Raw genomic sequence first — 17,821 nt, 5'->3', positions numbered from 1 at the left:
GAACGGATGGAGTATATGATAGTATAAAATAACAATTCCTAATAATCAATCATAAACTAAGGAATGAAGTCAAATGCTAATACATCTAATTCTAATTGGTTATAATCAATTCTAATTATAAAATAATAACTTCTCAATTAAATAAAATACAAAAAAAAAAAATCAAGGAAAAATTGGAGTACTAAAAATATTGAAAAAGGAAAATATTTGCAATAATTAAAATATATGTATGGCTCCGTGCTCAATTATCAACACATGCTACTAATTTGGATGAGATAGTGAACCTGGTCAGATTTCGTGCTTTCGGTACATTGGCTTCCACTCTTAGAAGCTCAACAAATGACTTTCCCGTGGACGTATCACCACATCTACCCATTATATATATATATCGACAACATGTCTTCATCCTTACCATTAGCTTACTCCATCGTTGTATCATAATCACCACATCTATCTCTCTATAAAGGCGTAAATTGTGGGAAATCAGAATCTCGGAGATGGTGAATATTCCGGTGAGGTTCAAAAGGGTTGCGGCGGCCTTCGACGAGATGTCGAGAGATAGGTCGTTCGAGAGCAGCGGCAGCGAGCATTCGGCCGATTTGTCCGATCTCGTCAACTCCTTCTTTGAGAGGGAGATTAGGGAGCAGAGAATAATAGTAGGTGGAGATGGCGATGGCGATGGAGGCGGAGATGATGAGATTGGGATCGATGAAGATGACGATGAATCCGGGAGTAACTCGCACGACTCCAGAATTCATGATTCTTTGAGAAAAATATTTGATCTCGGCGACGGACGAAGCATTTCAACTGCGGTGGAGAAGGCGTTGGAGGTTGTTGGCGATAATGATTCATCGCCGGAATTCAAGCGGCGGCTAATGGCCCGGCTGCGGAGTAGTGGCTTTGATGCCGGTGAGTCTTTTTAATATTAGCCTTGTTGATGCCACTTGATTTTAGTATCATATCAATGTAGGTCCAACTTTATGCGAATTTATTCAATTCTTCATAGTATTATAATTGGCCAATGCTCCTACTTGATAATATTAAATCATAAGAACATTTCATCTATTAAAACTTTTTCAAGAATTAATGATGCAATATAGTCTAATCTTTCCATTAAATTTCTCATTTTGTCACTTTATAGTATGTCCCAACACATACTACTTCATAAAAAAGTGGAATCCAAATTTTTCTAATCAAATTTTCATAGTGTTTGAAACTCATGTTGATCTCAAATGTAACAGTACAGATGGAGATAGTAAACTAGTATAGTTTTATGCAATGTATGTTGGAATATAACATGAAAATGGTAAAACAGGCATTTGCAAATCCAAGTGGGAGAAGAGCGGAAGCAGCCCATCGGGGAATTACGAGTACATAGACGTGAACGCTGGTGGCATCCGCTACATTGTCGAAGTTTCATTGGCCGAGAAGTTCATAATCGCGCGTCCAACAACCGCCTATGCTGCAATGCTGGACGAATTTCCGGCGATCTTTGTGGGAAAGCCTGAGGAGATGAAGCAATTGGTGAGACAAATGTCGAAGGCGATTAGGAAGTCATTAAAGAGCGTGGGGCTGAACGTGCCGCCGTGGAGGCGCCTGAGCTACATGCAGGCAAAGTGGTTTGGCTCGTATAAACGAACCACTAATGAAATTTCAAGGGCGGAGGCGTTCAAGGATTTGGGTGGGAAAAGGTTGGTTGGTTTTGCGACGGCAGCGGCGCCGGATTTGTCTTTCTGCAGAAAGGATTTTGCAGCCAAACACGGCGTTAGAGTTGGGAATTTGGCTGCGGTTTTAAACAATCATGAAATGCTGCTATAAATTTTTCATGCAAAGCCTAGTTAATTGTATTTATTGATTTGGGCAATGATAGTGTATATATCTCCCCATTTTGATTCAAGCAGTATCAGATTGTATTTTTTTTTTTGTTTTTTTTTGTAAAAATGTTGTTGAGATTGTATATGGAAGTAACAAGGAAAAATCAATAAGTATCATGAAATTTCATTTTTGCGATTCTATAAGAGGTGATTGAGTGAGGGAGGGAGTATATGAATAAATGGCTTCAATTATATTGAATCTTCAGCCAATAATTGCATATGTACCGCGAAGGTGTGGACACCGTGAGCTTCGTGACCGATGGAAGGCGCCTAGGAGTGTAAATTCGGGTACCCGTGGGTACCCAATCCCGAAAATTCGAGTACCCGAACCCGAAATCTCAAAAATATCATATCCAATATCCGACCCGTATGTGAATTCGGGTACTCTAATACCCGATGCGGGTATCCGAACGCAACTATTCGGGTACACATAAACCCGGAATTATTATATTTAAAATTTATTCTTTTATAATAAATTAAATTGTGATGAGAATATAAATTATTAAAAATTACACAATATTTATACTATTTATTGACTATAATTCTATATTACATAAAATAGACACTACTTAATTTTAAAATTAATTTTTTTTTGGTATAAATTGAAACATAAAAGAGATTAAAATAATTTTTTAAGACATTAAATGAACATGTAAATAAAAAGGAGAAAGCATAACTAATTAATTATATATTTTCAAAAGATAACAAGTAAGAACATAGATAATGCAACATGGACCGTACAAGAATGTAAAGAAGAGAGCAAACGGCCAAAAGAGAGCAGCAGCAATGGCGTGAAGGAAACTTGAAAAAGTGAGGCACACGAAAAATTTATAAATCTACATGTGATTAAATAAAGTTGCCCTAAATTTACCCTATGGGCCATAGGCCTTATACTAAATAAAAATATTTATCACAAATGCATAATTAATCGGGTTTAATACGGTATTATTTGGGTACCCTAATACAGGTTTCAGGTACCCTAAACCCGAAAAATCCTAACATTAACTACCCAAACCCGTACCCGAACCCATAATTTCGAGTTTCGGGTACCCAAAACCCGTTGGGTATTGGGACTGGATCGGGAATACCCGAAACCCGCGGATTAAATTTTCAAGCCTATTAGGCGCCCCCTCTGATTCCACATATCTCCGCCTGAGTACTCGCGAATTTAGAAAATAAATTTTCATAATATTTGATTACCATTTTTTAAAACGAATTTAAGATTTATAGCTTTTCCTCATTACAATAAAATAAATTTTCAATTTGAAGTTACTACAATAAAATAAAAAATCAATATGTCAAAAAATTCCCAACTTGACAACATGACTAATTTACAGAGTACTGTTGTGATCTACTATTATTTTTACTCTCTTATCTACTTAATTCATTATTATTAATTCTTCTATAGTAGTACTATATATTTTAGGCACATACACGCAAAAATTATATTTTTCTCATATTTTAATATAAGTATATCCCAATAGTAATACAATCTCCGTCCCTAAAAAACATGAACATTTGATTCCGCACGATTTTTAATATATAATTAGAAAAATAAGAGACAGATGGAAGAAAAAAATTTTAAAATATTATTTTCTTAAATTAGAAAGCTTATATCTTTAAGAACAAACTAAAAAGGAAATAGTTCAGGAAGGAAGAAGTAGCGTATTAAATGGATATGTTACGTGGGATTATACATTATAGTTTGGTTCTTTTCAATAAAGAAGCTGAATGAGGAGGCAGAAAACGCTGTTTACTCAAACGTTTTACCTGAAGGCAGAAAACGTAGACGTGATAGAAAGGTAGTATAAGACGGCGCGGCAATGAAATGAAACGTACGCTGGCCAAGTCTATTGCGATCTTGGGTCGTCATTATCAATCAGCAAAGCCCGCTTCCGATCAGGCCCGAACCCATGGCCCGTAGCTTCGTACTGTGGCTGCACGGCCTGGGCGATTCGGGCCCCGCCAACGAACCTATCAAGACCTTCTTCACTTCTGCCGTCTTCGCCAACACCAAGTGGTCCTTCCCTTCTGCCCCTAACAATCCTGTCACCTGCAACTGTAAGTCTACATTATTTTTCTATCGCTTTGCCAATTTGTGAATCCAGACTTTCTGAATTTGTTCAGCTGCTTGCCAATTAGTCGGAAACGAGAGCAATGTGGTGTTTGTGTTACCAACTTGAATCTTTACTGTGGGGTTTATGAGATTAGGGTTTTTTTCTGTATTTTTTGTTACAGTAGAGTATTTTGAACTAGCCTTAATTATTTAATAATCGAGTCAATATCATTACTAAATTTTCTTTTCCAGCTCACTTAATTACTACTCCACTACTATAAAGTATAGACCATGGTGCTCACTGAGATTCTTGGGGGTGGTTATCAGTATTGAAATATTTTTCAGTTATTTGCTGAGATAACTGCAAAAGTTCAATTTTTCAACGTTTATTGGGAAATCGGAAGATCAGTATATATTGCTAGTTGAACTTTCAAAACCCTGCGCCTGGTTGATTGTGAAAAATAGGCAACTGAAAAGGGATAAAGATTAGCTCTTTCTGGGGAAAATTATAAATTAATAGCTCTTTGATTACATTTGGTTTGAACTTTGAATGATTGGGGAGTGAAAATATCATTTTATCATGACTTTGGAATGTAGACTTTCATTCTATTCGGCTGACTTTGATAGTTATGTGTACAGTAAATTTCATACCTTTATGGTATATTTGAGCATTTTCGTTAATTAATAATTATGTGGTTTTTAATTTGAGGAGGCATAATTCATTTGGGATCTTACCTGTAATTCAGTTCTGAAATTTATATTTCTAAAACCAAAACATCATGTGAAGTTTCTAATGTCGGGAGCTTGATAGTCTAAAGTATTGGAAACCTGCCCGTTGTCTTCCTGTAATACTTGTTTGTCCTAGGTCCAATATTAATACTGATCCTATAAAAAGGAAACCAACTCTACTGCCTCTGCTTTCCTCCCTTGTTGATTATTATCTGTCTTCTCTTCAGTTTCCCTAACCTTCTTGTTAGTAACAGGTAATCAAGTTTTTTGCTATCTCTTTTATGAATTTCTACTGTACTAATTTTGTGCGGTGTAGTTTACTGAGAAGCATTTTGTGGAAGCGAGCTTACTGTAGGTGCAGATCGCTTGATAGTGGTTGTCTTATATCTCCGGATGCAATTGGATTACTTCCTTTGATGCATCCTTTACCATATGTTTAAATTAATCTTTTCTTGTAGATGGTTCCGTGATGCCTTCATGGTTTGACATTCACGAAATACCAGTGACAGCTGTGAGTTCTGCCCCTACTTATTCTGTTTAATTTTATGCTTGCATATTTTCTTATGTTCAAGTTGTATCAAATTGAGCCTAACGAGCTGTTCTCCATGCCCATCAATGAAATGTGTTGAAGTGTCTACATGAAGCATTACAGTTGTTTGAATGTCTGATCTGTGAAAACGTTGTTCACTCACTGTCACCACCCACATAGTGAACTCGATAATTGCTCATAAATGAAATTTACACAGTACTTGACCAGTTACCATTATTCTGTATGTTACATTATCTGATGTGAGTTTAGATCGCATAACAGGATTCTCCTCAAGATGAAGGCGATGTGCTGAAGGCAGTTCAAAAAGTCCATGACATGATAGACAAAGAGATGCAGCAGGAACCAATCCTAATAATGTCTTTGTATGTGGGTTCAGTCAAGGAGGTGGTTTTCTTGTTCCTTCAAGTAATCTATATATTGTAAATGAAGTGGTATCTATTTGTTTTTAATCCTTTGGGTAACAGAAGAAATATGATCTTTTAGGTGCTTTAACGTTGGCAAGCATTCTGCTCTACCCGAAAACTCTTGGTGGAGGTGCCGTGTTTAGTGGTTGGGTCCCATTTAACTCTTCAATTTTACAAAGGGTTACAGAAGATGCAAAGAAGGTCATTTCCACCCCTCCTACCTGCATTTCTCAGCTCATTTGCTGGACCTCCCTGTTCTTAGTCATGTTTTACAACGTTAAAACCTTGAAATTTGAAGGGATAGAAAAGAGTTGGATTGTGCAGACAACGTTTGATAAGTTATATGGATTATGCAGGTTATATTTAATTTCCAGAAGGTCTAAAACACTAGAAAATTTCAGACTAACATCAATTCTAAAACGATCTATTATTGCGGGCTGAATTATTTGTTCACAAACATTGACACTGTCTTGTTAACTGCCATTTAATCAATATACCTGGTTGCATGTTTTTCAATTTATGTCAAACCTAGCGTGTAGAGGTGCCTTACTGTAATTCAATGTTATTTTGATATAAAGAATCCATCATCTAATTGAGAAAAATGCATACAGACGCCTATCCTGTGGTCCCATGGCATTGCTGATAGAACTGTACTATTCGAAGCTGGACAAGCTGGTCCTCCCTTTCTCGAAAGAGCTGGCATAAGCTGTGAATTTAAGGTATTACCATTCTCCTTTCTATATAACTGATTGCAAGTAAAAACAAGAAGCCATCTTAGTTATATAGATTGAGTGTTAATTGGTGGTATTTGCTTCAGGCCTACCCTGCTCTCGGCTCCACAGTTCGTCCTGAAGTCGGACATACTTGAACATACTAACAGGTTATGAAGAAACAAGATTGGTCCATATTTGAAAATAAATAAATGAAAATTTGAAAACGTTGTGATAGGAACATCAGCCTTGTGAATTGTCAATCATTGACACATCTTTGCTAGTACGCTAGCGTAAGCAATATGATTGACGTGAGGAAATGAAAATTGAGACATTTCTTGACACATCGTAGAGTGGTCTCCATAAAACTACAAAAAAGAGGATTTGTGATTTCAAAACTGCATCACAGTATAGATTTAAATAATCTTATTTGGAGGCAACTAACTTTATGCATAAAAGTTTGTTTATCAATGGATAATAGTAATAAATTACTTTTTCCGTCACAATTTTTCATTTCGGTCCGTCCCACATAATGTCCCATTTAACTTTTACCATTTTTGGTAATGGACCTCATATTCTACTAACTCATTCCTACTCACATTTTATTATAAAACTATTTTAAAAGTAGGACTCACATCCCACCAACTTTTTCAACCCACTTTTTATTACAATTATTAAAACTCGTGCTCGATCAAAGTGACCCGAATTATCCGGGACTAACTCATGATTGCTTGACCATAAATCCCATAGCAAAAACTTGCATTCAAAAAATATGTATGGCCCGAAATAAGGTTGGGCCTGAGGAGGCCCAAAATCCGATGCAGAGATGTTGCGGTGAAACAGACAGAGAGTGATAATTTCTGTAAAGTGGATATGAGTAAGAGATTCGGTGCGGGCCCGCTGCTCTCTAACCAATCATATCTCATCCTTTACACGACACCACTGTTCACCAACTCATGCGTCGCACCTGATCCCTCCCCACCACGCTCTAAAAACCTAGAACAACAACACTGCTTATTTATTTACTGTATTTATTTCTCTCCATTTCTGTCTCTCATACGGATTGAATTTGATTGCTGATGAAGAAGCTTTACAAGAAGAGCACGGTGCATCCGACGCCGTCTGTTGTTTCAGAGCACCTCCTCTCGTTTTTGCCGGCGGCGATATTGGCTCTGACCGCCGCTCTATCTCCGGCCGAGAGGGAAGTCCTCGCCTACCTCATTTCCCGACGCAAGTCCACGCCGGCGCCGGGCGATGACCACGCGGCGTGCTTCAACTGCAACTGCTTCCGCTGCTACATGAGCTATTGGGCCAAGTGGGATTCGTCGCCCAACCGCCAGCTCATACACGAGGCCATCGACGCCTTCGAAGAGAAGGAGAGCCGGAAAGACAAGACCAAAAAGGAGAGGAGGAAGGGCAAAAGCGTCAAACTCCCTATCTTGAATGAGCCCACGCATTCCGAACCGACTTTGACCGATGTTGATTTCTGTTTCGTTGACTCACACACGGCGGTGGAGAGCGGCGGCGGTGGAGGCGAGCAGGAGGAAGAGGAGGAGGAGATTGTCATCACGGAGGAGGAATTCGACAAGGGTTCAGTGAGGAGGTTTGTGAGTTTTGTTGGAGATAGGATATGGAGGGTTTGGGGTTAATTTTTTTTTTTTTTTTTTTTGAAACACTAATTTCAACGCTTGGTTTGAGTTTGTTGATGCTTTTGATTTAGCAATCAATTCTGTTTTTGGCCTGTGTAGGTGTAGCACTTCATCAGTTCATCCTCATCTGCAATGTAAATTAATATCATTAGCCTTACCTTAATTAATGCCTCTCTTTAATAAATGTTCAGATTGAAATTTGCAATGCTTTTCTATTTTTGGTTCCCAATTTTCATCCAATCCACATATCGTCTTCTTGGTTACTGAGGTGTGGGTGGTTGGAATTATGGTGGGGTTAGCCCTTTTTTGGAATTATTATCAAGTTGAGTGACATATTCTTGTTGCCTTCTCGCTATCATCTCTGATACTCTTTGTTTTCTCCTCATTCATTATTTTCATTTTTTGTACCTTTTCGATCACCTCTTTTCCCCCTTTGCAATACATTTGCTTTCAGCTTTACGAAAATTGTTTGATTTCTTGGTAGGAAATAGTGCGAGAAATTAGAACTATATTCAAATAATTAGGATTCGACAGCTCAATTTGAGGAAAAGGGTAGCTTGTTTTGTGGCAGTGGCAGGGTTGCAAAATATGGAAATGTCCTTTACTTTTCCACATTAAGTGTGGTCTGCCAAAGTTCGTTGCGAAAACAGAGGCCAAAGATTAGGCGGATAATCTCGTTTCATTTCATAGATATGTATAATCATTAAATATGATCTTGATTTTGTTTTCTTTTGTTATTCAACGGAATTCAATTAATTTTGTGATTTGAATCTAATTGAAAAAATAAATGAGTTTAAGGTTGATTTATAGTGGGAAATGGGAATTTTTCAGTGGTTATTTTTATGAAAACGACGAAAAGACGTGCATTGAGCCTCTAACCTGCAACCAAGAAGGGTTACACTGTAAAGCAAAAGGTTGTCTATTCTTTGTGTATAAATTTCGTCTAAATAAATTGCAACTTTCTTTTGTGCACTAGATTATTTTTCTTTGTTTTAGTTTTTCGCAATTTGTAATTATTGGATTGAGATGGAATTCTGGGGCGAAATATAATAATACTATAGAATCTTTTGGTTGAATTTGCGTATCCTTAAGCTAAAAGAAGAATTTTGTATTTCGGAGTGGCAGTTTAATAATTCTTGGAACCTTTAATAGTATAGGTTTTATAAGGTACATTATTTATTCTTAAACTAACGTGTCAAATTATTGGGCATGATAAGATTCTTGAACATTTATACTGCCAATAATAGCATTTTTTTAATTATTGATGAGGTTACCAATTTTCTTTTAAAAAAAGGAATCTTTTAACCATGATCAAAAATTTGAGATGCAAGCATATCTCTAATTTGATTACAATACCAATTACCAAGAGCGAGAGTAAGATAAGAAAGTGAGTCGGTGTATTAAATTTGGTGAAATTAAGTTAGTTTCGATGTCAACCACGGTTATCAGATTTTTCCAGTATAATTCAATTATTCTATTGTATCGACTGCAAATTAATTAAACAGAAGCAAAGTTTACACGTAGCAGACTACAGATTTTTTTTTTTTTTTTGTGGGGGTGGGGGGGATGATCTTCTATTATGTACTATCACAATATGTGATGTTGTAAACTAAACGTGCAGTTTAAATGCCAATTAATGTCTTATCTCTTCTTTCACTCTATATATATTTAGTTTGTGTGCAATTGGGCATTTACTTCATAAATTACAATTATATGGAGTAGTAATTAATTATACATAGAAAATAATACTATGAGTTGCCTATTTTAGTTACACATCAACCAATTATAAACCATTATGATCTATATTTACATTATCAGTTTTTTTGCAAATTTAGTCAACACGCCAACATCGATTATATTTGGATTAATTATAGTTTGTATCTCACCCAACCTTTTATAATATCGATTTTAAACTTACATTTTAACTTTTATCAAATTTATTACAAACATATTCAATTTCAGATATCGAATTAGTGATACAGATTAAACATGCCGAAGATATATTTGTATATTCTCCCATGTGTCATTTAAAAAAATGCCTACCTCATTCATATAAGCGTCTGGCATGTCATGTCATCAATGATTCAGTGTGCTGCCGGAAATTGCATAGGGTGATAAGGTTATCAAACTTGACAAACAAAGTTGCTCTCATGTGGCTTCGCCATCAGGTAAATCTCATTTATTCATAAATTTAGTGCTAATTTTATAGTTCATCCAACGGCTTGACCGAGTAACGAAATGGAGTACTACTCCACTATTTTACAATAACGGTACGAGATTTTAGAAGGTTTTGTTTTGTATATTAAGTGAAAAGAGAAGATATAATATTTATATTAATGTGAAAGACAACCTTTTTCCGTAAATGAAAATGTGACATCTTTAGTGTGACATTATTCATAAATGTAGTGCTAATTTTATAGTTCATCCAACGGCTTGACCGAGTAATGAAATAGAGTACTACTCCAATATTTTTCAATAATGGCACGAGATTTTAAGAGGTTTTGTTTTGTGTGTTAAGGGAAGAGAGAATATATAATATTTATATTAATGCGAGAGATAATTTTTTTCATAAATGAAAATGTGACATCTTTAGTGGGACAAACTAAAAAGAAAAGTGAGACACCTTGATGAGTATTTATTTTTGGTTCTTTTAGCGGATGACGGGATTTGAATCCACACCACAACTCTGCATTGTCAACTGCACCAACTGCACCACGACTCGTTGGTTATCAAATCACAATATTATAACTATAAAGATTAAAGTGTTGAATGAGTCAACTGCATATCAAACCGAATTTGAGTTAAATAAGTCAATAAAGAGATTGAAATGCAGTCAGACTGTCAAATTTGATGATAACACTTATTTGACTCACTCTTTCCATCCATTTCTAATTTTCTCAATTATATGGACTTATTTTCCTAAAATACACGGAAACTAATTTGTAAGTAAAATGAGAGTATATAACAAAGCACGAATTGGTCAAATTTAGTGTAGTTCAGTGTTAACTTGGGTGTAATGTGATTGGGCATAGTTGTATGACGTTGTGATGTCTAAATCAGGAGTTTGGCTAGGTCACACTAGGATAATAAGTGCTAAGTAATGAGACCTTACTTTTTGTTTTGTACTTTACCTAGTGTAATAAATCAAACAATAAATCTACGTGACCAAATTTTGTACAATCAAATTCTTGTTTATTTGACAAAAAAATAGGTTTATTTATGAATTTGTTAACCTATGTCGAATCATTGACAATGTAGAGAATGAGAATCTGTCAAATATTCACACAGAGGATGTTCATGTTGAGAGAATTTTGGATAAGACCTTAACATCAGCTCAAGAAGATCCTTGCCACGTTAGCAGCCCAAGTTGGAAAGATATTCTGTTGAAAGGAAGAGAGCAATCGAATGAGAGCACTCTCCCATGTTCTTGATGCAATGCTGCACTCTCCCACGTTTATGAGGCAGTTACTCCATGAGGCAGTTTTTCCACTTGTAGTTATTATATATAAATGTATTTCTGATTATGTATATCATCTTTTTATTAATGAAAAGTGCTTTACACATTCCTCTTTAAGCTATAATGATTTCTTGCTTTACTATGTTTTTTGCTGCAATCCTTTTATGGTATCAGAGCCTAGGTTCTTCCTAGGTTCTGTGGCTCTATTTTCTTCCCTTGTTCATTCCCAAATTTTTTTTAAAATATGAGCAGTTCAACCTCCGAGGAGGGGAATGGGCATAGTCCCTATGCAGTACCTTTCCTATCACAAAGTCACCCCATTGCCATCAAACTCACTGAATCCAACTATCTTGTTTGGAAACAACATACCATGTCAACAATTAGAGGATATGAACTTGAGTCATATCTGCTGGAGGATCAAGAGAAACCTCCCCAGGAGATAACTGGTGCAGGAGGCATCAAGAAGCCAAATCCTGCCTTCTTGGCTTGGCGTAGGCAAGATCAATTGCTTGCCTCATGGATTCAGTCGTCACTCACAGAGAATATCATGGTTCTCATGGTGGGACTTACAACAACTTGTGAGATCTGGAAGGCTTTGGAAACTAGCTTCGCAAATCAGTCGAGAGCTAAAGTCATGCAGTATAAATTTCAACTACAGACCATCAAAAAGGATAATCTCACAATGAGAGATTTTTTAGCCAAAATCAAAGAGCTCTGCGATCTTCTTGGTGCCGCTGGATGCCGCATTCCTGAGGAGGATCACATTCTTTACATTCTTGGAGGCCTTAGTCATGATTATGACTCAGTTATTGTCACTGTCACAGCCAAGACTCACGACTGGACAGTGCAGGACGTTGCGGCTCTGCTTCATAGCTTTGAGTCCCGTTTGGAAGATCCAAGCGCACAAATTTCGAAAATCAATATTGATGGTTCTGTACCCTCAGTTAATCTTGCTCACACATCTGGAGGAAGAAAGGATGGTTTCCATCAAGGTCGAGGTGGTGGATCCATCTTCAACAGGAATGGTGGTGGTCGAGGCTCTGTTTTTCGCGGTGGTCGATCTGGTGGTTTTCGCGGCAGAGGCAACGGAAGGCTTATTTGCCAATTATGCCAAAAACCTGGCCACTCTTCTGATAGGTGTTGGTACCGTTTTGAGCCGTCATTTATGCGTCACCCACCTTCTCATCATAGGGCTCAACATCAACATCTTCACTCACTTCAGCCTCCATCTCAGCTTCACTCAAATCAGCCTGTATCTCAGCCTCAGCAACCTCCATCTGCTAACTTGGCTCAGTCCCGTAATGCTTCTAGTTATTACTCGCCCTCCGAGTTCAATACTGAATCCTCATCATGGTATCCAGATTCGGGTGCAACTCACCATGTTTCAAACGATCTAGCTAATCTTAACACTGCTTCTGAATATCATGGAGGTAATTCTCTTCATCTAGGTGATAATTTTGGGATTCCTATTGCTCATGTTGGTGAATCTGCTGTGTTTACTCCTCCTTATACCCCTGCATCTAGACTTTTCTCTCTAAAGAATCTTCTTCATGTGCCTAAGGTGTCTAAAAATCTTCTTAGTGTATCCCACTTTGCTCAAGATAATCATGTATATTTTGAGTTTCATCCTTCTTTTTGTCTTGTGAGTGATCAGGTTTCCAAGGAAGTAATTCTACGGGGCACCCTTGAAAATGGCCTTTACAAGTTCATTCTTCACAAGTCTCCCTCACCTTCATCAATTTCAGTCAAGAACTCATCTGCAGCCAGTGGCTCTCCTACTTCCCCTGATGCTCTTCCATCAGTGTTTACTTCATCTTGTAATGTAGCATCTAGTCTAGATCTTTGGCACAAACGGCTTGGTCATTGTGCTTATCCTATTGTAAAAAAGATCCTGCTGAAATGTAATCTTCCCAGTACATCAATGAAATCTGATTTTCTTTGTGATTCATGTTGCATTGCAAAAAGTCACAAGTTGCCTTATTCTCCTTCTCTCACTCAATATACTGCTCCCTTAGAGTTGATTCATTCTGACCTATGGGGTCCTGCTCCTATCACTTCCAGAAATGGTTTTAGGTACTATGTTAATTTCGTCGATCAATATAGTCGTTTTACATGGTTCTACCTTCTCAAAACCAAGAATGAGCTCTTATCTGTTTTTCAGCACTTCAAAAACTTTGTTGAAAACTAGTTTAACACTAAAATTAAGAACCTTCAGAGTGATTGGGGTGGGGAATATAGAGGACTTGTCCAATTTTTACAGCAAGAAGGTATCCATCATAGAATCTCATGTCCATACACGCCTCAACAAAATGGTATGGCCGAAAGAAAACATCGACACATTGTTGAGATGGGTCTTGCTCTTCTTGCTCAATCCGGCCTTTCCTCTAAATTTTGGGATGACTCTTTTGCTACTGCTGTGTTTCTCATAAATAGACTTCCCTCTCAAATCATCCAATATTCTTCCCCGTATGAGAAACTGTATAAATCTCAGCCCTCTTACCTTGATCTCAAAGCCTTTGGTTGCCTATGTTATCCTCATCTTAGGCCTTTCAATAGCTCCAAACTTGATTTCAGATCTGAGCCAGCTACATTCTTAGGCTATAGTTCGTCCCATAAAGGTTATAAAGCTCTCCTACGTAGTGGCAAAATCATAATCACAAGAGACATCATTTTCAATGAAACCATTTTTCCTCACAAGTCTAATCAAAAAAATTCTGTTGCATCTGTTAGTGATCCTGTTTCGTTTCCTCGGCCTTCATCTCCTCATTTTGATAACATCATTCATCACACTCATAATTCTGTTCCTCTAATTCCCATCTCTCCTGTGATAACTAATATTGCTCCAGATAACACTACCATCCCCACTCCTTCACCTCTTCCCAGCAATGCTCTCCCCACTCCTTCACCTTTTCCCAACAGTGGCTGCATCCTATCTCCTGTGATTGATGATTCCTCATCTCCCTCCATTCCAATCTCCTCTCCTCCTCCTCCTCCTCCCATAGTGCTTCCACCACCCCGAAAGCATCAAATGAAAACTAGATCTCAACATGGCATTCATAAGCCCAAGGCTCTCACTGCGACTTCCTCTGTCTCTGATGACTCCAAAGATCTCCATCTTGTTGTCCCTGCATCTGCCAAAATTGCTATAGCTATTCCAGTTTGGCGATGTGCCATGAATGATGAATTTCTTGCTCTTTTAAGGAATAAGACTTGGTTCCTCACATTCCTTCCTCCCGGCAAGAACCTTATCGGATGTACTTGGGTTTTTAGACTTAAGAAGAATGCAGATGGCTCAGTTGCTCGGCACAAGGCCAGGTTGGTTGCTCAAGGTTTTTCCCAAGAGGCTGGATTCGATTTTAATGAAACTTTCAGTCCCGTGGTCAAGCCCAACACCATACGTCTTATGCTTAGTATTGCAGTGTCATCTAACTGGTCGATCAAGCATTTGGATGTTAATAATGCATTCCTTAATGGCGATCTCGAAGAGGAGATTTACATGCGTCAACCTCCCGGTTTTGAGCAAGGTTCCCCAGGTATGGTATGCAAGCTGAATAAGGCGCTTTACGGACTTAAACAAGCATCAAGGGCCTGGTTCATCACCATTCAAGCTGCTCTTTTAAAGCTTGGTTTCACTCAATCAAAAGCGGACACCTCTCTTTTCTATCTGAACTCAAAGGCTGAAACAATCTATCTCTTGTTATACGTCGACGACATGCTCATAACTGGAAATTCCTCTTCTAGTATTCGCCGAGTTATTGATCAGCTTCACAACCAATTTGCTCTCAAGGATCTTGGTGATGTTACACAATTTCTTGGCATTGAAGTGACTAAGACCAGTCAGGGTCTCCACCTGTCTCAATCTGCCTACATCAAGGAGATTCTCAAGAAAGTTAAAATGATTGGTGCTAAGCCTTTTCCAACTCCAATGGTGTCCGACCTGAAGCTTAGTAAATCTGAGGGTGAGCCTACTATTGATGGTAAGTTGTATCGTAGTGTTGTTGGTGCACTTCAGTACGCAACAATTACTCGTCCTGAACTCAGTTATTCCGTCAACAAGCTAAGCCAATTTATGTCGTGCCCTCTCGATATTCATTGGAAGGCTGTCAAGCGAATTCTTCGCCACTTGGCTGGCTCTACTGATCATGGGATTCACATCAAAGCCTCTTCTTTTGCTCTCTCTGGTTTCTCTGACTCAGACTGGGCTTCTGACATCGATGATCGGCGATCTACCTCTGGTTATTGTGTCTACTTTGGAGATAATCTTATTTCTTGGTGTGCCAAGAAGCAAAAGGTTGTTTCGCGGTCTAGCACAGAAGCTGAATATCGTAGTCTAGCTCTGTTAGTTTCTGAAGTCACTTGGCTACAATCTCTCCTTGCTGAACTTGGCTGGGCTTCAAGAGTTCCTCCTGTTCTTTGGGTGGACAATCTCAGGACAATCGCTTTAGCTTCCAATCCTGTTCTTCACTCACGGACTAAGCACATTGAATTGGATCTTCACTTTGTTCGTGACAAGGTCGCTTCCAACCTCATTGATCTGCGTCATGTACCCACCTTGGATCAGGTTGCGGATATTCTTACTAAGCCACTGAGCAATCAATTCTTCTCGAGGCTGCGGAATAAACTTGGTGTTTGTTCGCTTGCCTCACTCGAATTGAGGGGGGGTGTTAACCTATGTCGAATCATTGACAATGTAGAGAATGAGAATCTGTCAAATGTTCACACAAAGGATGTTCATGTTGAGAGAATTTTGGATAAGACCTTAACATCAGCTCAAGAAGATCCTTGCCACGTTAGCAGCCCAAGTTGGAAAGATATTCTGTTGAAAGGAAGAGAGCAATCGAATGAGAGCACTCTCCCATGTTCTTGATGCAATGCTGCACTCTCCCACGTTTATGAGGCAGTTACTCCATGAGGCAGTTTTTCCACTTGTAGTTATTATATATAGATGTATTTCTGATTATGTATATCATCTTTTTATTAATGAAAAGTGCTTTACACATTCCTCTTTAAGCTATAATGATTTCTTGCTTTACTATGTTTTTTGCTGCAATCCTTTTAGAATTTAATTAAAATATTAGATATATATATAGTACATGGAAAGGGCATAATATTGTGGTTATATATACTCTATCCGTATTCAAAAAATATAAACATTTGAAACGGCATGAGTTTTAATGCACAATTAGTAAATAAGTGAAAAGAAATGATAACGTAAGAGAGAGAAAAAGAAAAAGTAGTGAAAGTAGAATTAGTAGATTGTGGGGTCTATGCTTTAAAATATAAAGATTCTAAAGTTTCTATTTTGAAGGTACAATCCAAAATGGATAGTTTTTTTACTTTTAAAAAACAGAGGGAGGACTACTTATAAACCATAAATGAGATAATTGATTCAAAAAAAATTGAATGATAAATTTTAATTTTTTTCGTAATTTCCTCTGTCCACCTCCATCCTCTCTCGATGGAGAACAACACCCTCCATGAAAATGGATGGACTTTTAAAGTAGAAAGAAAAATTTACCAAAAAATAAAAAGGAATTAATTATTGTGGATGGAATAAAATAGAAAAGTACTACTACTTATTAACTAATGACTGTAATATTTAGAATGTTAGGAAAAGAAAATTGCATAAATAATCTGAAAATGTAATATCGGTAATAGTTTAGAATGTTTCGAAAAGAATATTGTATAAATAATATGAAAATGTAAGTTAATTGAATCAGTCGGTGTATAGTGAAATTCAAATGTTAGGGGGCCAATACTAGGAGTTACCATTTTAAAGGCGAGAATTCATAGTTTGTGATATAAACCTTTGAGATTTGGCCGGAAAGATTCTAACTAATCTTGTTTTGAAATTGAAAATCAACCAAGCTCGCCGTAAAAGAATTTTTTGGGCCCATATCATTATTTGGGCCTATACAGTTATGAATCCGTCAAAAAATTCAAAGTTTATTGAAAAGTGTTTATTTGGTACAATATGATAAACCAGGCTGACTAACATTATATAATGAAGTTTAATGGCTACCATAATCGGGCCTAGCTGGGCTGCGATATCCATTGGACTCAATTTGGTAAGTAGAAAATTCCGCTGGAAAGGTTATCAAAAGACAAATTTATACCGAATTTGTACATAATTGGAAACCATTGACAAATAATATAACCAACTAACTATTTTCATATACTATTTTGGTAGTATTATTGCATGCTTTAATAAAAACTAGGTATTAGCTTTTATTTTATTTTATTCTATTTTATTTTATGGTATATGCATTGAACAACTATCACAAGTAAAGAAAATAATTTAATTCGCAAAGTTGGTAAAGTACTTTGATTGTTTTTAACAAATAGATTTAATTTTTAATATAATAAGAACGTTAAACTTTGTTGATGAGTTT

General features: G+C 37.2%; 2 protein-coding genes and 1 pseudogene across 3 annotated transcripts; all 3 read left to right on the top strand.

Moving 5' to 3' along the window:
* Positions 1-415: 415 nt before the first annotated feature.
* LOC125186334 (phosphoenolpyruvate carboxylase, putative (DUF506)) lies at positions 416-1,923 on the top strand. The gene is made up of 2 exons (XM_048082684.2): positions 416-909; positions 1,316-1,923. The coding sequence occupies exons 1-2, from the start codon at positions 498-500 to the stop codon at positions 1,816-1,818; spliced, it is 915 nt and encodes a 304-aa protein (XP_047938641.1). The 5' UTR covers positions 416-497; the 3' UTR covers positions 1,819-1,923.
* A 1,696-nt stretch (positions 1,924-3,619) lies between these two features.
* On the top strand, positions 3,620-6,660 carry LOC125187358 (putative carboxylesterase SOBER1-like; annotated as a pseudogene). The gene is made up of 6 exons (XR_016130884.1): positions 3,620-3,935; positions 5,118-5,170; positions 5,471-5,593; positions 5,693-5,814; positions 6,225-6,332; positions 6,431-6,660. The product of XR_016130884.1 is annotated as a putative carboxylesterase SOBER1-like (transcript).
* A 129-nt stretch (positions 6,661-6,789) lies between these two features.
* LOC125187344 (uncharacterized) lies at positions 6,790-8,172 on the top strand. The gene has a single exon (XM_048083916.2). The coding sequence runs from the start codon at positions 7,403-7,405 to the stop codon at positions 7,970-7,972; it is 570 nt and encodes a 189-aa protein (XP_047939873.2). The 5' UTR covers positions 6,790-7,402; the 3' UTR covers positions 7,973-8,172.
* Positions 8,173-17,821: the final 9,649 nt, after the last annotated feature.

The sequence above is a fragment of the Salvia hispanica genome, chromosome 5 (assembly GCF_029641045.1).
Source record: "Salvia hispanica isolate PSC_SH4W2 chromosome 5, Shi_PSC_v1, whole genome shotgun sequence".
Classification (NCBI taxonomy): Eukaryota; Viridiplantae; Streptophyta; class Magnoliopsida; order Lamiales; family Lamiaceae; genus Salvia; species Salvia hispanica.
Note: the sequence above shows the minus strand (reverse complement) of the source record. Positions and strands in the feature narration are given on the sequence as shown.

Excerpts from the sequence above, each read along its gene's own strand:
- LOC125187344 (XM_048083916.2), top strand. The coding sequence starts at position 7,403 with ATGAAGAAGCTTTACAAGAAGAGCACGGTGCATCCGACGCCGTCTGTT.
- LOC125186334 (XM_048082684.2), top strand. The coding sequence starts at position 498 with ATGGTGAATATTCCGGTGAGGTTCAAAAGGGTTGCGGCGGCCTTCGAC. Across the intron at positions 910-1,315 it reads GAGTAGTGGCTTTGATGCCG|GCATTTGCAAATCCAAGTGG; the intron begins GTGAGTCTTTTT and ends ATGGTAAAACAG.